Source organism: Thermobia domestica, chromosome 8 (genome assembly GCF_964235325.1).
Source record: "Thermobia domestica chromosome 8, izTheDome1.hap1.1, whole genome shotgun sequence".
Taxonomy (NCBI): Eukaryota; Metazoa; Arthropoda; class Insecta; order Zygentoma; family Lepismatidae; genus Thermobia; species Thermobia domestica.
In genome coordinates, this window is record NC_137461.1 from 163,721,186 (window position 1) to 163,744,424 (window position 23,239).

The 23,239-nt window shown below is 34.1% G+C and overlaps 1 protein-coding gene across 3 annotated transcripts in view; it reads right to left on the bottom strand.

Annotated features, from left to right (window-relative positions):
* Nucleotides 1–23,239, bottom strand: part of c12.1 (spliceosome-associated protein CWC15) — a 92,238-nt gene that overhangs the window by 32,747 nt on the left and 36,252 nt on the right. For all 3 annotated transcript variants that reach the window (XM_081769221.1, XM_081769220.1, XM_081769222.1), the window contains exon 2: nt 554–720. In XM_081769221.1, coding sequence (XP_081625347.1) covers nt 554–684 — 131 coding nt within the window. In that variant the 5' untranslated portion in view covers nt 685–720. The remainder of the gene's footprint in view (nt 1–553; nt 721–23,239) is intronic.

Consider the following 23,239-nt stretch of genomic DNA (forward strand, 5'->3'; position numbering starts at 1 on the left):
TTAAAGCTGAATTAGTTATGTATAACTTTTCATTTTGTTCTTATTATTTTTTCTTTCTTCTAACACCGGGTTGTAGTGTTAGATTGCCTTGAAGATCCCCTCAATAGTTTATGCAATTGAAATAACTAAATTTTCGATCCACATTCATTAGAACCTTTCAGCCGATGTAATACCTTCTTTGGAATCAGAATGAAACATAATTACTGAAAAACTTGCCAGAGTTCATACTGATGCAGAAATAACATAAAGAACCTAGCCTTTATGTCGACGACACCCAACGAAAATCATTCAAAATAATAGATGTTATACACCTAGCCAGTCAATGGGTTTAAAATTTAAAAAATGTTGATATAGCTACTTGATTCAATAGGTGCATATTCAATACTCATTAAAAAATATTTACTCCAAGAGAATCCACAATCATTTACAGTAAAGATGAACGTCACATTTAGATACTTTTTGGTAAGATTTTTTTTTTTTTTTTTTTTTTTAATGAATGAAATGTTGATATACTCCAACAACATTAAAAACACACAATTCTTTGAAGACTTACCTAAACTTCAATTTTGTGTGTGAGGGTAGATCTCTACTCGAATACTGCTTCGACATAGCACTTAAGTCTTTCTCTCCCCTTCCCTGCCCTCCACGGGCAGGTTCAAATGTTGGTCTTGCTGCAGTAGTCATGGTTGCTTCAAATACTAGTTCTTAAAGACAACGAATCTAAAAAATTAAAAAGAGAAATTTATTAACCCAAAGACTGTGAAAGTTTAAATATACAGCGTTTTCGTGAGCCTTATAAAAAACTGAAGAGGAGATAGCTCCCGTCTAAAGTGGCAAAGGAAATAAAAGCCTTGGTACACACAGGTCAAGTTTAAAAGCTAAAGGCTTCAAGAAATGTGAAAACATGAACTTTGAATGTCTCCAAAACTACTATTCGTAAAGCTAAGGCGGCATATTCCTGTCTTAAACTTGTCATCTGCTGTACCCAAATTGCACAATTAAGAATCATTCAACAGCGGCACAAGGGATTTTCGACAAGGAGTCGAAAAAAAAAAAACCCTTAGAAATTCTATGAAATAAACATGAGTGAAAATTAGGAAGCACGGATAGAGACGCTGCTAAGCGGCAATAACAAGTCTGTCCCAAGTGGCTGTTTTAAATATTCTAAATATGAGGGAAAATTGACATATTTAAAAAAAAATGCTTGCAGAGATGAAAGGATACTAACATCTAAGAAAATCATTTAATTGCTAGAAATCATCGATGGAATTGCTTGAAACCAACCATCAATCACTGACCGTGTAGCCACTACAGGGCTTTAAAAAAAAAAACCGAAGATAACGATATTCGGATTTCGGTGAAAATGAATGAACCTGTGATATACTGTAGAGCTTGTCATCGTGAGAAAAGGTGTTAATTTGGGGTCACCGAGCAATTGTAGGTCATTTGGTAGAGTATTTGTTCTTACCCGGGAGTTTCGGCCCGGGCCAGCCATCCTGTTCACGATTTCCCGGAGCTTTCTTTGTCCCGCAAGATTATTATCGGGATGTTACCTATGCTTAAATGGTGTTTACTACTCTCCGCATCCCATTTCCGAGTTCTGGGATAGGATGAGAAAATCTAAACTTTTTCACCGTTTCATACAATACCACTAAAATCCAAGAACACCATTGCCTTCCGCTGTTTTGAAGAAAGAAAAAAAAAGTAGCCTTGCGGTGGCCAAACAATCAGTGATTGGTGGTTGTGCCCATTGAGACTTTTTCTTAGGATCACAAACTCTACAACATATCACGGTTTCATGCAATTCCACCGAAATCCAATTTCCATAAGGATTGTGCGAGGTCCTTTAAAATTTGATTTAATCGTGATTGCGTCTTTTCTTCGTATAAAACAACACATGAGTTCAGAAAATTGTTAGATGGATTGGTTAAAGTATTTTTTATGAGGTGTTTTATTAGTAAAAATATGGTTTGTGACTAGCTTACTATACACTACTTCATAATTAATTACATGAAAACAAAAACAGATACAATCTGATATAAGAACAAGTTAAAGTTGCATAGCAGGAGCCTTTTCTGGTTGTACAGATTCCTGGATATACTGACTTTATCTTTAATTCCTGCCTGAAATTATATCTTTAATTTGCCTGGAAAACTCATCATCCTGACAAAAATCTTAAATCACCAGCACTGTCTCTCCAAGTAGTTTCTTCCATGATGCGGTATGGAGTACTGTATGGATTCCGTGTTCGTATGTAAGATTTCTTGGCTGCCGAACCGTGGTACTCTGAAACGTCGAATTCGCAGCCTTCTTTCTGAACCACAATTGAAGGGTCAGTGTGAGAATCTGGGGTTTTTGTTGTCTATTCGCTGTAGGCAACTTCTCCTTCATTACAGAAACCAAACGATCTAAACCTGCAGCCTTCTGTTCCAAGTTACGCTCACATTAGTCACTATCGCTGTCTGAGCTATCATGAAGTTCAACTTCTGAAACTTGGATATCTTGACTGCTACAGCTCCTGCAGGTCTTGTACAATTTGGTACGGAGTGCAACTTCAACGGTCACTTTTGCAAATCTTCTAAAGTTATGTCAAGTATAGCTCGAGTTTCTTCTTTCACTGCTTTAGCGTTCAACTCGTGAGTGACATATCTTTCTTTTGATATCTGAGATAAAAGTTCAACAACTTGTAGAATGTTTTTATTTAACTTCTTCCTATACGGTGCCCATATCTCCTATCCACAGATTAAATGAACACCTGTCTTGCCAGCTACTTTTTTCCTGTACTATAAAGAGATTGCACGCACAGAGTGCTTAACTCGAATGCTGTGTAATTTCATGGGGTCGCAGCATGACCTTTGAAACAGTTCATACTTTCAGTTTGGGTTTCTCTTACGTGGTATATAAATGAGGACCTATTTTCATTCAAATAAGTCTCTAGTATAGTCACCCATAACTAGCAGACCAACACTTAACTTTTCAGAGATAAACAGCGGAGTCCGCTACGTGAAATCTGAACTCGCCCTATCTTGTCATAAGTAACAGGTTCAATTATCGTCTATCCTCATTCTAACTTTCATTGGATAAGTACCGAATCCAAGTGGACTTCGCATATCAGTCTCATTTATCAATATACACGGACGAGCCGCTTCCAGTTCCATAAGAGGGAAGCCATCTACATAATCAACAGCAGGTTAATGAGAAAGAAATATGTTCCTTGCATATACAAATTCACTACACTACATTACACAAATGAAATGAAATGAAAGTTTGAGTTTTACGTCCCACGGTTATGCCGGTTAGACTAAAGGAGACGGTGATAAAGAGTAATGAATGAAATGGTGGAATGAAGAAAGTGGGAGGAAACGGGAGAACCCCGAGAAAACCCACGCACACGGTGTTTGTCCACCACAAAGTTCACTTGGCGGGAGCAGGGTTTGAACCCGAAACCCCTAGCACCAGAGGTGAACGCTCTACCACTGAGCCACCGCGGCCCCCACTACATTACACACTCTACATTTCCTTAAGGCGGTTGGTACCTCTTCGCTGAGTCGAGTTTTCCCCTATCTAATAATATTGGAACTTTTTTCGTGTTTTTCTCAGCAAGCAATGAACAAATCCTTACAAAAATTTGCATGTAGTCAGGTCGATAATAAAGGATTCATTCTATGAGCTTATAATTTTACTAAAAGCCTCCAATTAAATTATTCATTCTCCCCTTTTTTCATGTGAAGATTTGCAACAGTGCGATCTCTGTTTCTCCCTGTTTGTGTTAGCAGCGTGCGGGAAATTAGGGCTAGCCATTTAAAACAGGTTTTTAAACTGTCCATATCACATCTGTAGAATGGAATTTTCTAGCCCTCTCGTCTTTTTCAAGGACAGATTTATGGCACTGAGAAGGAGTGGGCGCTCTTTATTTTCTTTGCTGAACCTATTGCTTTTAGTATATTCGTTCAGTCTCATTCGGAGATTTTGTCGTTACTTTCAAACCTAGCAAGGTGCCCTTTGCATCTCACGTACCTCAGTCTGACACCTGATGATTGATCATACAAATATAAATTAGCAGACTATTATGATACCGGATAAGTTTCCTGTATGGGGGCTGCGGTGGCTTAGTGGTAGAGCGTTCACTTCTGGTGCATGGCTCGCGTCAAGTGAACTTTGTACTGGACAAACACCGTCTGCGTGAGTTTTCTCGGGGTTCTCCCGTTTCCTCCCATTTTCTTCATTCCACCATTTCATTCATTACTTATCATCACCATCTCCTTTAGCCTAGCCGGCATAACTGTGGGACGTAAACCTTACAGATTTCATTTTATTTTCAAGTTTCCTGTGTGAAATAATAATAATAATAATAATAAGAAGAAGAAATCCGTGTCTCAAAAGATTGAAACGAGCAGGGAATATCACTGCAGCTTTGACACTAATAACTTAGTTAAAATGTGTGGTCACCTCATCGGTTCCTACTTGCCGGTTTGATTCCCTGACCGGAGACTGCCGCGCTGTCGACATCAGTGGGGTTATCACATTGAAAACACAGTGCTCTTTGACTTTTGTAACCTCACGAAAACAGGTAAACCAGTGGATATAGCATTTTGGAATAATTGTATATATATATATATATATATATATATATATATATATATATATATATATATATATATATATATACAGTGGCGTATTTAGGGGGGGGCTTCCGGGCTTAAGCCCCCCCCGAAATCTTACTTACTATAGTAAACTATATGAAATATCTTGCAGAATTTTCACATTTCCAGGCAAAGCCCTCCCCGAAAGTTAGCAAAGCCCCCCCCCGAAAGAAAATCGTAAATACGCCACTGTATATATATATATATATATATATATATATATATATATATATATATATATATATATATATATATATATATATATATATATATATATGTATTTATTTGTATGTATTTGAAACTGTGAATAGTAGTATAGAATGTTTATGCTAAATAATAATCATTTCATTTTTACCACATACGAAGGAAATTTAGAAATAAAAATTTTTTTTGTTACACAAATATGTTCTTAGCGTGAATGCTATCGAATTCTATTCCTAGTGATGACAGATTTTTCGGCATTGATTCAGTATCGTGAGGCAATTGGGAAACTGACCACACATTACCCTTCTAACAGAGCACATTTGTAGGAGAAAGTAAAGTGTAGTATCATAGATTCTGTTACTACACAAGAAAACATCTATACATAATGAAATATGTACTGTTAATGTAGATACAAACGTCATTTTCTTATTATTACTTTTGGAAATATGAATAGGGACTTATTTCTTGACAGGGAATAAGGACTTATTAGTGTTACCTGCTAACAATAACCATGTAACTTACGCACTCTAAATAGGAAATTTTCTTTTTTTCCAGATGGTGAACGCGAAATTTCATCTATAGGTACAACACATATACAAATAGTACAACACATATTATTAACAGAATAATTTTAATTTTATGCATTATTTTTTCATGCTTCGTTTTAAAATACAGGGCTTTGTTTTGTTGAAGTACACCAATTTGTCAACGTCATACATATTAAACTAAAACATTACTGTATAAATATAAAAATATGTGATGGAATACTTTGTTACATCAAGCCACAACATTATGTAAAATGAAGTTATTAGAAAACTAAATAAACAAGCAGTCAGGGTGGAAAAAAATCATGATTTTTTTCAAAAAAATCATTTTTGTTGATTTTTTTTATTTAAATCGATTTTTTTGATTTAAATCAAATCTTTTTCTTCGTATAATACAAGTCGCGAACTGAAGAAAAAACATTAGGAATTAGTATTAAATGTTAATTATGCCATTTAAGTGAAAGTATTGGGTTTTTAATTTTGAATTAATTCCCAATCGTTAACCTATTTCAATCCCAAACATTGTTTCTTAAGCATTAAGGAAAAAGTACAGCAATGTATATCAACATAACACTTTTCTTTTCACGAAAGTTGCTGATGTTTGGCAGGGGCATATTTTTAAACAATTGGAACTAGCTAGCGGCACGAAATACATATAAAGTACATAAATTTCGCCTAAATTTAACTAACTCACTCTATGACCTATGGAACCCGGAGGTTTAATACCATGTTCACAAAAGCTGTCATAACTTCTATCCTTAGTCAACTGATTCCAGTTTCTATTTTGTATTCTTATTTCTGCGAGATCCATCTTAATATTGTTCTTCCATCTGCGCCTAGGTCTTCCTAATAGTCGTTTTCCGATTGGACTTCCAGTTAAAACTTTGAAAGCGTTCCTACTTTCTTCTATTCTCGCTACATGTCCTGCCCACCTGAGCCTCCAAGATTTGATGACCCTAACAATGTTTGGTGAACGGTATAAATTATGCAGTTCCTCATCATGAAGTTTTCGCCATTCCTCATTTCGGTTCCTTTTGGTTCCGAATATTCGTTTCAGGATTTTATTCTCAAATACTTTCAGTCTGCGTTCTTCCCTCAGCGTAAGCGACCATGTTTCACAACCATACAGCACAACAGGCATAATTATCGGTTTATATATTTTAAAGCTTCAAATTCCTCGACAGAATTCGCGACGATAAGAGATTTTGAACTGAATAATAACACGAATTCCCTGCTTTTAGTCGATATTTAATTTCTTCGTGAATATCGTTTTCTGATTATATATATTAGCCGATGGCAGAACTTTCTTTGTATTTATGCGATGAGCTTTTGTAAGTAAAAAATTTTCTGCAGGAATTCCAAAATAAAAAAATCAAGATGATCAGTTCCAGCAGAAGAAACACTTGTGATTGTTAAAAATATGCTTTATGTGACGTGAAAAACAGTTCAAATGTGAGTTGTCCGTGCATTTAAGACATCTATACATAGCAGGCACGTTTTTATACTTTTCTCTTGGCTATTTTATTTCCTCTGACAATTTTTCCTGTACAGGCGCGGCAAATTTTCTGCGATCACATCGCAGATCGCGGCATGTTCTGCAATGGGGTCAAGTATCCACTTTATCAAAAGTATTATTCGATATTTTAACGCATCCAAAATTTGCCGTATTACGATCCCGAGGAACTTCTATGTATTTAGTACATAAATTTCGCCCAAAATTTTAAAATTTATTTATTTATTTATTTTTGTTTCGGAGAGGGGATCGGACCCCTCTAAATACGCCCCTATTATCTGGAAACAAATAAATAGACGTGGACACAAAAGAGTTTTCATCTTAAATGTCCATGGTGACTTCCCCGTTGAAATAGAAATTTTAAAACCATGTGTTACAAAGAGAAGAAAGCAGGGTTCACCCGTTACCCGTTCAAAGGGATTTTCCCTGATCGTTCTCTACATGATACTCGTTTTCATACTGTGCTTACATACATTTGAGTCTAACTGTATTATGATTATTATCTTCCATAATCGAAATAACAGAACAGAAACGGGATTTTACTTACTTTCACTTTAAATTAATTCATTTCGGAATTTGATTTAAATCAACGATTTTTATTTAAAAAATCAAGTGATTTAAATCTTGATTAAAATCGTGATTTAAATCAGACTGATTTAAATCAACCCACCCTGCAAGCAGTACAATCAAAATGCTAAATATCAGCGAAGCACTGTTCACAATTTAAATATCTAAGAGCATACGCCAAAATCCCTAGGCAAGCTTCTACGTTGAAAAAAAAGGTAAAGAAAATTCACAAGGCCACGCTAAACATAAATACAGGAAAAGTTAAATAAAAAAAATGTTATTAGTAAAATTTCTATCTCTCCCCTCCAAAATTGTCTCAAATCAAATAAGTAACTTACTTATAAATTATACTGCTCACTTTTTAACTTTGTTGATAGGTGGCCAAAGTTACACTCGAAGTATTGAATTCAATCCATATAAATAAATCAAACAAAACACTAACGTTTCACATTTACTTATACAATGAGTATGTCATAGTTTTTTTTTTAAATTTAATTTTCATTTCATGTATAATTTTTAAAAAGGAAATAATTTGGTTTCAAATGTTATTTTCACGCAAAAAAGAAAGAAAAAATATACTATGGCAAATTAAAGTGAGATTACAGCATTACAGTATATAAAACTATTTTTTGTTATATTACACTATGTACATTGTAAGATCAAACCACAAATTCTCTAAACGTACGCATTCCATTTCAAAAAGCAGTTCAAATAAGACGCTAAGGAAATTTTGCTGACAACTCTCGAAACTTATCTAAGAATCAACTTTGAAAAATTGACATAAGTTCTGGGTATACTTCATGAGTGAGTAAAGAAAAAATACAAATATAGATTAAAAAGAGATCTTTTAAAAAATTTTGCAATTAACAAGAATATAGTTAAACTAATCTAAAAGATTCTATAAAATAGTTTTAAACAAATTTTCAGTCAGATCAATTGGCTTCCTAAATTATCATTGTACACCTTTTATATTAATATAAAAAATACATAAAAATAAATTATACAATATATATTGTTGTTGTTCATTATTATGTTTGATCTAAATCTAAAGTTGACTGGTAATAAGTTTTATTTTGTACTATTTTGAGCACTATTTGTTGTTACAAACCATGCAATTTATTTTAAATTGAAATATAATAGATAAATAAAATACATATATATCTCTTAGATACGTTACTACAGGGGCGGATCCAGGGGAGGGGGCGATCGCCCCCCCAGATGAAACTTTCTTATTTTATATATATAAATAAAACCCATTTTAAAGTTTGGAGCCCTTAAAAGTAGCAGTATGACAACCCCCCCCTCCAGAAGTCGGTCCTGGATCCGCCCCTGCGTTACTATAAAAGTAGTTTTTCTTTTATCAGATTAGAAATTTACTAATAAATACCTCATATATAGATAGAAGGGCAAGTTACAAGGTTATTAGAATGCTATTACTGGGAGTCAAGAAAGGTATATCTATTCATGTTTCGAAAAAAAAGTAATAATAATAATAAAGTGACAATCACTTTCGTATAGTATCTTTATTCAATAGAGACAGTTCGCTTCTAATTGCTTACAACTGTCTATACTTGACGGGGGGAAAAGCTAACGTAAAAGAAGAATGGATTTCTTCTCGCTGTTTTTACTTTTTTCTTCTTTCAGCAAAGAAAACGTACTCCAACGCCTCCTCACTAAAATGCCATAAATATGTCATTGTTGAAAGGGGTCCACTCACAGCTGTGGACAATGTTTAAACTTCAAAGCAACCCTGAGATATTCGCCGCAACCTGCTAGAAGAGAGAACGCAGTGTCGTCAATGCGTTATTGCAAATTTTCACATGAAAAAAGGGGGGAATGAATAACTTAATTGGAGAATTTTAGTAAAATTATAAGCTCATACAATGAATCCTTTATTATCGACCTGACTGCATGCAAAGTTTTGTAAGGATTTGTTCATTGCTTGCTGAGAAAAACAGGAAAAAAGTTCCAATGTTATTAGATAGGGGAAAACTCGACTCAGCGAAGAAGTGCCAACCGCCTTAATGTTCAATGAAAAACTAGTGAACTCAGTTATAATACATACTTCTGTATCGAGGAATTAATGTCTGTGAAAAGACTGAGATTACCAATATGAAATTGATGAAGTACGTGTGTCTTTGTGGCACGGATATTTAAGTATTTATGACATAAAATTAAGGTGCCACCCTTTTTATATGGGGTTTGTAAAATTTACGGAAGAAATATGAATTTTGATTTCAAAACAGGAACATACAAGAAATCACAATATATGTGTATCTTACCAGCGAAAATATCTAATACTCGTACAAAGCCTGCACTTCTAAGCACATAAAAACGTACTGTCAAACATGGAAGGTACAGTGGGCAATGTTGTATGTCGTGATCCTTAAAGATCGGAGTAGCCGAAAGTGTCCTACTAGTTCCAGTAAGCAATTTGAATGAATTCCTAACCATCGATTCCTCGTATTTCTATGTTATAGGAAAACAAGTAATTACATATTTGCAAGAGTGTAAGCTACTCAAGTGTGATGTAATGTGTCAGAAATGTGACAAGCATATGGGATGAACGAACAGAAAAGAATTAGTTACTGGTTTAAAATGTAGTAAAGTAAGACGTGAAATAAAAGAAAGAAAGTGACAGTGAAAAAGTTAAGATAAAAGAAGAAAGGGTTGGTGAAAATTCCAGTGGAAAGTATGTCAGTTGTGCTGCCATAAGTAGTTTACGCGCATTCGTGCTGTTTAGTGACTACCTAGCACAAGTTGATTGGTGTTTTAAAATTTACCCGTGTTTATACTCGGCCCTCCTAAAGTGAATCTGCACCTATTCACACAATTCCTCCCTTAAAATAAACTATCAAAACTACAAGTGCATTTCTTGCTAAGAAAAGTTCACGTTTCAAGAACATAAGTATGACCCCACAAAATACGATAGCACAAAAATTAGATACTATCGTTACACAGACATGATAAATTACACTCAATTTTAACAAAATGGATCCAAACTTCCGTAACCCTAGGCTTACCAAACCCTACTCTACTCTACTCTTTTAAAGGGGTCCTAGCTCGATGCGTAGCTGGAGCGTGTAAAGTAAAGTTTGCCGGAGATTATTTCTGTAAATTACCTCGGAGAAGTTAGCTCAAGATGCAATCGTCTCAAAGTTGAATGTTCAATAGAATAAACGGGTATCCGATGTGATGGTTATTGTGTGAAGATGAGTACCATCCTTTCTACAACTTCGGTGACCAACTTCTAGCGTAAACTGGATTCAAACCTAAACATATATCATCAGAAAATATCACTCAAAACATGAGGTATCATCACTAATCTGCAATAGTTTTTTCCAACTGGGTAGGTGTGAATTCAAACAAACTGTTATTATGGAGAACAGTTGAAAACGAGCACTTCCTTATTTATCGGTGGCAAATAAATTCCAAGCACAAATTAGATTCAAATCTGCACACTATTTTTTTACGTACATTATTTTAATTATGGTATCCACCAACATTGAAAGTGTACATAGAAACATATCAACACAAATAAACAGTTCACATATTTCTATTTTATTTGCGGTTTAACAAGTCAGAAATTTTAAAATAAAATTAACAATAATTTATTTATCAACGGAAGAACAATATCTTCAAAAATAATACAGTATTTCGAATTTATTTTACATTAAATAACTTAATATTATGAACATGACAGTAAACTGCTCAGAAATCTGCACATATATAATTAAAAATTATCACTCAAGAATTGAGATATCATTCCTAGCCTGTAATTGCTCCCTAACAGGGTAACTAAAAATTCAAACAGAAACTTTATTACGAAGATGGGTTCAAATTTAGTGTTTGCTTTCTTCCCGGTGGCGAACAAACTCGTAGCATGAATTTAATTCAAATCTACATATATATATGATTTGAAATTATCCATCAACACATACGTAACACTAATACCCTATAAATGCTTTTGAACCGGGTAATCATACATTCAAACAAACTATTGCTATAGAGAAAGGTTTTAAAACTAACATTAGTTTCTTTTTTTTAACTATGATAAATAAAGTTCTGCCACAAATTGGATTGAAATCTACATATAGAGTAAAGGATACAAATATGGAATAGTACTACTAATATGGAATACCGACTTATAGCGGATAATGGTGCTGCCGCGTAGGGGTGATAGGTGCAGACTGTTATAGACCTACGGATATTACGCCACAGCTGAGAAGAAAGTGTTAGACAAAAGAACCAGTGTGATACAGCTGTTGATACTTTTTTCTGGTTATTGAGTTTCCTGTAGGTAAGTTTTCAGTGGAGTAAATTTTATTCTTAATGAAGTTCAATTGTTGTCACTTTGCATTCTGAACTTCGACAAGTGTCAACGATCATTTTCGTACAAAGCAGAAAAGAGTTGAAGTGTTTTGTACATTGCTACATCATGTGACATTCCAAGGAGACAAGGATACAAATATGGAATACCAATGGGGTGATAAATATGGAATAGTATTCCATAATTGTATCTCTCACTATTTTCTTTTATTTTTTCTCTTTATTTTGTATCACACATACATTCCTTCATCCAAAACGAAAGAGTGTCATCAGAAACAATGGGCAAGCAGCCATCTTCTAGGCCAGAAGTAAGTAAATGGTACACCTAAAACAGGTCAAATATTATCATGTTCCCAGATCTACTCTATTTAGGTTTGTAAATTAAAATCCGCACTTTATACTTTAGAAAGTTGCCAAAACAATACTTGGACGCAACATTGTATTACCTATAGAGTTGGAAAATCCGCTAATTTAAATTAGTGAGATATTTATTGCTAATGGAAATAATATTAGTTCTTCACGAAGACTAACGCTAAGAATATGGCAGAAGAGGTCTAAAAGTAAATGTCTGACTAGTCCTGAGGAAGTAATACCAGTTCGAAATCCTAGAAAGCAGTTGGGCAGCATCAGAAGAAAACCAGAACTAGCTGCAGTTTTGAGATCTTCACCACATAAGAATGCTCTTCAGAAGCAGGAGAAAAGAAACCCAACAGACAACAAATAGAAAATGAAAACCCAGATAATAAACAATACACGTATAGGACAAGGAGAACAGTACAAATGAGTCCACAGCTACCTCAAGATATCGTGAACGAAGTAAGAAACGTCTAAAACGACACAGAGAGAGCTCTTCCAATTCATCAAAAGAATGTGATATCAATTTCGAAGACTCGTCTTTAGACTTTTCTCAGCCAGACGATGAAGTTATCCCAATAGTCCTGAAGCCGAATGTCTCTTGTGGTGGAAAATTCTCACAAGATAATCATGGAGAGCAATGAGTAGTGTGTTTTATGTGTGAATTATGGTGCCACGTACAATGTTTTGGATGTGACCGAGGATGTTATATTTGTGAGTTTTGTAAATAGATTATTACAAGTATTCCATATTTAGACCCATTTACGTAAACAGAAACAATCGCATATTTTCAGTAAATCATTAATATCTATCTTAGTTTTATTCATGTAATGATTGTAACTCCTTAGTGCTGTAGTAAACATTCTACTTTACCTTTCAAAGTATATTTTGCTGGTATTTTCAGTTTTGGTGACGAGTAATTACATAATTAGTAAACGGTATTCCATATTTATGTACTTTCCTCTAATATATGATGAAAAAAATATGAAGACATGAGGTATCATTGATAAGCTGTAATTGCTTTCTAATAGGGTAAACATGACTTCGAACATCGAACATATTCTCGTATAATAGAGTATGCACGTTTACTAGAATTCTAGAATTTACTAGAATGTGAACTGCAAACTCATAGAGATATATGTTTAGATTTCAACCCAATTGACGCTATGAGTTTATCGAAACACAAGGAAGGTTATACTCATATTCTTTCCACAATAACCATCAGATTGATCCCCGTTTATTCTACTGAACAATGATAAAAACTTCTCCATGAGGCTCCATTGGGTTTAAAATTATTTTTAAGAGTTATCTGTGGTAGATAGCGGCCCCGATATACAAAATTTACAGAGAAATCAACTGAATTATACGAAATATAAGCATTCGATTAACAAGAGAGGTAATACAGGTCATCAGTGTTTGGAGATTAATTACGAAAAAAAAAAATGAAGTTAACTTTCGGACTACGACCAATTCCATTTCAAATCGTCCAGGCAAACCACAATTGGTCCCCATCATAGTCTCAGATTTCATTTATTTTTTTTTATATGGGATCTACATGCAATATTATTAGACCCATATTTTTTCTTTTTGCTGAAAAAAAATTTTTCTTCGACATACAGCCTTCCAAAATGGCCGCCCTCCTCTCAGATTGCTTGAAAAACTGAAAAACATGTCAAATTAAAAATTTTATTGTAGAGAAACGAGTGTACTTAGTAACGTAATCGTAATAGCAGGAAGAGTATAAAGTTGTATGTTTCGTTGGAGGGCCAAAATTCGTCTATTGGTCCAATAGGAATCGCGCAATTCACTCGCAATGTTGCCAACTTTGATGAAATTTTTGCTAACTTCAAATTTTTTTTTCTGTCCTCACGAGCAATATGAACCATCTGCTTCTGGCATCGAAATCTACTCCATAAGGTCTCTTGAAAATGTAAAGGACTTACGTTTCTGATTATTACATCCCACGTTATAGCATGATGAAAAGCTGAAAATTGCATTAAGACGCCATATTTGGACGCCATTTTCTCAAAAACCCCACCTTTTAAAAATCTGGATTTTTTACATGTATTGGAGAAGTACCTAAGTATTTAAAATCCGTTAACCGTTCATGCGGCTGCAGCCCCTAACATTCGCAATTAATTATTGAAATTTCGATTTTTGTACTTGCAATGTAAATATTTCCTGTGGGCATTTAGGTCCTATACACAAGGCGATTTGAAAGGGAGTATGAAAATTTTGAGAGTAGAATCCTGACATCAAATCCAGTAGAAAAGTTCCGATAAACATGAGTCGAATCCCGCTTCATTTTCGAGTTACAGGGTTTCCAACTCGGGATCCAAAATCGGTTCGGGACAATAGAAAATGAAATATATATTTCGCGTTAAATCAGAAACTGTGTTAAAGCTTTGATAAAGTTCAGAAAGTTGATTTGTATCAATATGATGATTTTTACGTGCGTTGCAATTCAGTTGGCAGTGTTGCCAACTTGCTAGAACTTTTATTTGTTTCCAAAAGACACTACGTGGATTTTATTTGATATTTGGTATCCATTAGTGATTGCCAGCATCACATGAAGCATAATTTTCCCCACATTACCACAGTTTTCGAAAACTTACATGTATTTCATTAAAAGGTTTATCTCATGCGTTATTGACAGTTTGCAACATTACGTGTGAATTTCACTTGATGTATGCCATCATTAGTAAAACCAAAATGTCGAATAAAAACTACGTCTGTATAAGTTGTAATAATAATAAAATAATAATAATAATAATAATAATAATAATAATAATAATAATAATAATAATAATAATAATAAAGATGAAGAAGAAAAATATTTTTTATTATCGCAAAACCTCTCGTAACTCCACGCATCAAGTTCGAACTTAATCAAGAAGTTCTGCTGCAACCACGAAACAGTTTATTACGAGATTCGGTGTCGTGAACATCGTCCTAGTGTTCTCTGGAACCATGAAAATTGTTTTCACTGGTAACATGACATTGTAGTGCACTAGTTAAGTGTTTGTATGAATAACAATGGGGAAGTCCTACACAGAGAAAAATCCGTTCTCCGTACAGCGGTATATTGTACAAATATACGGTATCCTCTTGCTTACTATAGAAATCAGTACGGAGTACACGTTATCCGTATGCTACATAGGCACTGCCCTTAGATGTTACATCATCAGTTTTCCGTATATCACATGTATATACTTATGTTACCTTCGCCAGCTATATGTTATATACGTCCATTTGTATCTGAGATCCTGACCGCCTACATTGTTTCATACAGAAAGTACGTATAGATGGAACACTTATACAGAAAGTATTATAAAACATGCATTTTCAGTTATACGTCTGCTGTACGTTGTCCAAAAAATACAGGAATTACGCATGTAACCTATCTTTTTAAGTTACCACCTACAATTTTTTTCTCAGTGTATTACAGTAAGGACCGTATTAAATGTGTTGATGATTCTAAAAGGCATAAGATAATTGTGTACAGAAAGAATTCTTGACAAATATTTTATCTTGCGGTAAAATATATGTATTTGCGTACAGCGCGTCTGCCAAAACGTAGTATTAGGAGAGGATGATTATACGTGTAAAGGGTGCTTTGAATATTTACCGTGAACAACGTAAATGTGTGTGATATATTGGTGATCACGAAAGAAGATGTAAATATGAAATTATGCACCAGCAAGATAAAGAATTTGTTCCTCTGAATGTAGATTTGGAAACCATTAACCAGATAGTTAACATGCTAAACATGAATGTGTCCCCATTAAAACGGCCGTTATCGGTGAAACCTAGACTACGGTGAAGGATTCACATCTCAAAATTTTTCATACTGCCTTTCAAATCGACTTGTGTACAAGAAACAAATAATAATCCTCCCCTAATAGTACATTTGGGCTGACACGCTGTACGCAATCCATATATTTTACCGCAAGATAAATTTTTTTGTCTAGAATTCTTTCTGTGCACAATCACCTTACGGCCTTTAGCATAATCAACACATTTAATACGGTCGTTACTGTAATAGGACTTCCCCATTGTTATTCACACAAACACTTAACTAGTGCCCTACAATGTCATGCTACCAGTGTAAACAATTTTTCATGGTTTCAGAGAACACTAGGACGATGTTCACGACACCAAATCACACAAACTACCAATAACGCACGAGATAAAACCATTTAATGAAATACATGTAAGTTTTCGAAAACTGTGGTAATGTGGGGAAAATTGTGCTTCGTGTGATGTTGGCAATCATTAATGAATACCAAATATAAAATAAAATCCACGTAGTGTCATTTGGAAACAAATAAAAGTTCTAGCAAGTTGGCAACACTGCCAACTGAATTGCAACGCACGTAAAAATCATCATATTGATACAAATCAACTTTCTGAACTTTATCAAAGCTTTAACACACAGTTTCTGATTTAACGCGAAATATATATTTCATTTTCTATTGTCCCGAACCGATTTTGGATCCCGAGTTGGAAACCCTGTAACTCGAAAACGAAGCGGGATTCGACTCATGTTTATAGAAACTTTTCTACTGGATTTGATGTCAGGATTCTACTCTCAAAATTTTCATACTCCCTTTCAAATCGCCTTGTGTATAGGACCTAAATGCCCATAGGAAATATTTACATTGCAAGTACAAAAATCGAAATTTCAATAATTAAGAGTGGACTGGAGCATGACTCAGATTCTACATTCTAGCTTTCTTGTTCTTTTGGAACTGTCAAACAGTGCCTTGTGGCGGAAGGCAGAAGCTCCAGGTATATGGAATATGTCTTGGCTGCGGGTGACATCCAGAAGTCCTAAAGTGCAGAAGTCCTAAAATGCAGAAGTCCTAAAAATATGGGCACTAGACCTAAATTTTAGGACTTCTGCACTTTAGGACTTCTGCACTTTAGGACTTCTGCATTTTAGGACTTCTGCATTTTAGGACTTCTGCACTTTAGGACTTCTGCATTTTAGGACTTCTGCATTTTAGGACTTCTGCACTTTAGGACTTCTGCACTTTAGGACTTCTGCACTTTAGGACTTCTGCCATTTAGGACTTGTGCCTTTATCATTCACTTGCTTTAGTTCTGAAATTCGCCACCACCACACGAAATTGGGACTATGCAGCAACTAGTTGGCAATAATGTTACGAACGTATCTAATTCCAACAGTAACAGCTATATTTGTACTACTAAGATCGTTATTATCACTATCTGTTCTGCACTTATACACGAATTACATAATACAACCTATTTCATTCTAAGAATTTATTACATAATTTGTTAAGAAATTCGTTTCTTTCGAATGGAGATACGAGAATCCCAAGACAAATTCCTAAAACAAGAATAAATAAATAAATAAATAATAAAAAAATGTTTAAAAAGAATATTTTACCAGACTTCTGAAACCAAGCAAACATTCAGAATTGCAATATATACTGTGCGGAGCGTATTTTATTAAGAGTAGGACAAAAATCCACCAAAGTTTACTTAATTAGGACAAAAGCACACTAGACATTTCACGAGTGAACATTAAATACCAACTGTATACATAAAGAACGCAGTAAATTTAAAATTGAGCAAAGAACATTTATTATGCAATACAGTGGGTGACATTAATAAGTCTTAAATGGCACAAGTCCTAAAAATATAGGCATTAGACCTAAATTTTAGGTCCTGTGCCATTTTTGCAGAAATTACTACATAGTCATTTAGGGGTGTAGCCTGCAAATTTTTCTAGGGGAGCATGATTTTTATATATTAAAAGCAAATCAAAAGTTTATTTCCAGATTACGAAAGCTTCAATAAGACAATAAATTTATACATATTACACATGTACACAAATACATAATATTATTATATTTCCAGTTAGTTCCTTTTTGAAACCTGTACCTTGACAGAGCTTAAATTTAAAATCACAGCTTGTGGGAAATGTACGAATCAGGTAGTTATAAGAAATCGGAAACTGTTCATGGAAATCCATTTGTTTGACTGTATTTATCTTCTGTACTCTTATATAAAAGAGTAAAGATGAGTGATTTTTTGGGCATACTACTACAAGTAGAGTCGTTAAATTTGAGCTGCGCTTTGACTAGATTTAACCACTTTTGTAACATTCTTCGTGCTATGTTTTAATATATATATTTTGATTTGCCTGGGTCGCCACCACGCGTTCTGACGTGGAAAGGTCTTCACAGAAGATTCAGGTAAGTGTCAGGATATTAAGTGTAACCGCATTTGTAAAATAATCACATCGCGCGGGACAATGAACACCGCGACTTAACTAATTTCCGTGGATGATACAATTATTGAATAATTCACTAGTTAGCAACATAATAAAATCAAATGTTACTGTCATTGCTTTACAAATTTATACTCAAACAGGGTTACAAAAGCTTCATGCCGAAATACATGCAAGTTTACGACATTCGTGCTCTAAGTTTAGCATATGACATCATGTCACTTTCACTGTAATTGTTTCATGGAAATATGTTTTAAAACATTTTTAATATTTATTTTACTTTGAAGTTGTTCATGAATTTAGGTATTCCTTACATGTACAGTAATTGATTTAAGTAATTTATCGGCACAAAGGTCTCATTCATCTTTATTCAACGTATAAAATATACTATTTCGAAGATATCCCTTTTGCTACTTTGCAGCATGACGACTGGGTACCTATTGTGTTTCATTATTATAATATTTTCAGTCTTCGGCAAGGTCAGGCTTAGTCTTAAACACATAATTCATTTAATTCATTCATTTACTATAATAATCATCAATCTTCATTTGAGTATTACATATATTCACATACTATTATTATTCATAATAATCATCATGACTAGCATAGCCTTGCATCCGATTCATATATTATAATTTGCATACAAGAATAATATTTGGTACCACCAGTGGCGTATTTAGGGGGGTGGCTTCCGGGCTTAAGCCCCCCCCCCCGAAGTCTTACTTAGTATAGTAAAGTAAATGAAATATCTTGCAGAATTTTCACATTTCCAGGCAAAGCCCCCCCCCCCGAAAGTTACCAAAGCCCCTCCCGAAACAAAATCGTAAATACGCCACTGGGTACCACCCATCAGTCATTAACTCCGCTGATCGTAAAGACAAAATAGATATCTCGTACAACAGGACTAATTTTATATTCATTAATATTTACGATGTTTAATATGCCGATAATTATATTTGCTAGCTTTAACTGTTACAGGAGGAAAGTATGAAGATGTCCCAGTCTTTCTAACTACCTTAATTTCGTACATAAACAGACACCAAAGAACACTGAAATTTTGATTTGAAATTTGGATTATATTTTGATTACTATTTCTACATATTTAATATCTTTTAGGTGACATACGGTGATAAAGAAGGGCCTAAGCCCCTAGAAAGAACTTTTTAGTGCACCATGTTAATTACTTGCTTGTATGCCATATAATTAATTATAAAATTTCAGATCTTTACGTTTGCACTTTGAAGATTAATCCCTGTCAGTTGTTTTAATAAAATTGGATTCGGCACTTGAACTATTTGACACTTTTTTGAATAACAAAATCAACAAACGAAATCTAATCAATTCTTTCTTTTTTTATTTATATTGAATTTCTTCATTTTATATCGATTTAAATCTTAAATCTTTCTTCTTCTTCGGACAATTAAATCTTTTTATTAATTAGTGTTGAATAAATAACTAATTTTCCGGTGCAGATAAATATTAACACAACCACTTAAATAACTGAGAATATGCCAGCTTTAGAAAATTAAATAAATAATAAATCATCCTTAATTATGAACTGCAAAATATAAACACATTAACTTATGAAATGAAATATTTTTGTAAGTCATAATGAACTCATGATTAACAAATAAAACAGAACTGTTAATGCCAGTAGTGGGGCTTAACAAATTTTCATTATAAAATATAATTTTCTTATGAAAGCCGCAGTGCAGGACATAAGAAAGAATTTTTGGAAATAAGTATCGGAAAACGGGTGGGGCAAGATTTTTTTAAAGGGTAGTGTATCTCGCAAGTTTCTGAAGCTAGTAAAATGAAACTTGGCATATAATCTTTCCTGTTAAAAAAAACTGAAAATTGAACACATAAAAAGGAAAGAGCAAAGAGAGCACTTTTTTAATGTTCGAATTCCCCATTACTTACTCAGAAAATATGTAAATAAATTAAGGAAGGATTTGTTTAAGCTAGATGCGTGAAACTCGGTATTTGAACTTTTAACTAAAAGTAATAAAATACTATATGTTTCAGTATCTTGAAAATTACACTTCTAAGGGGAAGGAGGGTCAATTTCTATAATATTAAAATATCCCACTGCTTATAAGATTTGGGCAGAAAACTCTTTTCCTTTAGGCCTCGGTTATTCCAGTTAAGCAAATGAGAGTACAAAGTGGCTAATTAATTAGGTTCTTTTAATTATTTTAACATGTTGACGTAGTTTAATTCTTTTAAAACTGTATTCTTTCACATTCTATTATAAACATCCTTCATTTGCTGTAATTATTAAACACGTTTAAGAACAAAAGAGTAACTCATAATAGAAACAATTTCTGCAGAAACAACTGGTAGGATTCAGCCTCTTGTTGTGTTCTTTAGGCCGTTAAAAATTTTCTTGAGACATTTTTCTGACACTGTCCTTCTCTACAACTATAACATGAATTTACATCTCCGTAATAATATAATTAAGATCTCATCACTGATTCATAATCAGTTTTCTTTTCCTAGATTTGCTAATCTTATTGGGTATGCATGATATAAAAGCGGTTATTGGAAGAAAAACCATCTGTGTTTGAAAATTTTCTTTCAAAGATTGTGCAGCATTTTGCGATTTGTGCATAGTTATTGCCGTAATAAGGTGTGTGTGGTGTACACAATGTTTATGCATCACACACTTTTTTACTATATATCATTACCGTAAAACGTTTTCCCAATCAATTAATAATTATAACATTTGAGGATATAAGAAGTTCTGACATAGAGTGAAGCGAGGGGACTCACTATAAATAAGTAACCCTTGCCAATTACAGAAACATTTAATTTTTATTTTATTTATTAATTTATATATTCTACTTCGTGAATTTATTTCTCCCTAACGAATAATTTTCATTTTGAAGAGTGGACGTTTCGGTGTAAACATTAGAACTTTTACACCGAACCAGCCTGACCTTAACCGGCGAACGTACTTACACCGAGCAATCCGTACACCGAAACGCCCTGCACCAAAACGTCCTACACCGAAACAGCCGTATCCCAGGAGTAGTTAATTACGAATATGACAATTATTTGCTACAGAAAGACTTCTGTACAAGAAATATATGTGTAAAAATAATTTACTTCAAAACAACACAAGGAAAGCAAAATTTATGACGTACATAACTAAAACACAATATTATGTTACTAATATGAAGTCAATGGTGTGGAAATAGAGAAAAACAGACATTATGAAAGATCTGGGAATCACATTTGGTAGAAAGTTAAAATTTTGTCAACATAGAAATATATCATGGAAAGAGTAAGAAAGGACAATAGGCTTCATTTATTTATTTATTTATTTATTTATTTATTTATTTATTTATTTATTATTTCAGAACGATAGAATATGTATTTATACAAATAACTTGTAAGAACTAAGGCTCTGTAATATGAAACAGTATATCTAAAACTTGACTAACAGATTGACAGTATTCTTCTTACGGACGCGATGGTAGCGCCACAAGAGATTTTTAGGACTTCTGCACTTTAGGACTTCTGCACTTTAGGACTTCTGCCTCGGTATGATTTTTAGGACTTCTGCCTTTTAGGACTTCTGCACTTTAGGACTTCTGCATTTTAGGACTTCTGCACTTTAGGACTTCTGCACTTTAGGACTTCTGCACTTTAGGACTTGTGCCGCGAAATAATTTTTAGGACTTGTGCATTTTAGGTCTAATGCCGTTTAGGACTTCTGCCATTTAGGACTCCTGCCGCGTCCCCTTGGCTGCTTCTCTCCACCCCTTCTTGAACGCAGCAGGGTGCCCTTACAGGAGGAGTATCTGCTAACCATTCTTTCGGGGGTGAGCCATGACCCTCAAAAGAGAGAGAAGGCCGTTGTGACCAGGAAGCTTCGATGCGGAAAAAAAAAAAACTTACTTGGGCTCGCTTTGGAAAGATGGCATGTATTTTTTTTTTTTTTTTTCCTGCTTTCGATTTGAACACAGAAGAGAATGCGTATTTGTTTCGTTTTGCCAATTTCATGTTAGAAAATGAAAATAATAATAATTTTGAAATCCAATATCTCATTAATGGATTTCCCAATCAATTTATCTCGTTATCTTCAGGCATATAAAAAAAACATTACATTACATTTGAAAAGAAATGTCGCATGTCAATTATATGCCTCACTGTCCAATTTGTTGACAGCTCGTGGAAAACAAAAGTAATAAATCGTCAATTTCAAAGAGTTCCGCGTCAGTATTTCATATTTCTTATGTTCAGTACGTCACACCCAAACCAAAGAATAAACTACGTGCATTTATCCTTTTTTTCACTCATGTACAAAGAGTAGCGAGAACTCCTTCGTGGCTAAGAAGTTAGCATACGCGCATTTGGCGTGTGAGACTCGGGTTCGATTTCCGGTGGGAGCTCATGTGGTTCGGATTACACGTTAATCAGTAGGTCCACGTCTCATATAGCCTCGCTGCTAAAGAGGATGTTAAGTTCAAAATCAATTCAAAAGAATGGCGATCCGTTATTATTTCTACATATTTTAAGATTGAATTCATTCTCGTCGCCAGATTTTTTTTTTCTCGTTCATGTTGGTGCAACTATTTTTCTTTCAACAAATGCTGCTTCTCGTTTGAGATTGAACAGCAATTGAAAGACGTGATTATTTCTTTTCCGAAACCATATATAGTTCTGGAATCCATTTTCGGAAGCCATATATAGTATGTTTGCACATTTATGAAGCTCTTATAACAGAAAATAGTCATTAAATTCATTTTAAATATGAGTTACCTTCATTTTTCTACATCTTTGCACTTCTAGAGGCGTTTTCACCTCCTACCCTTGT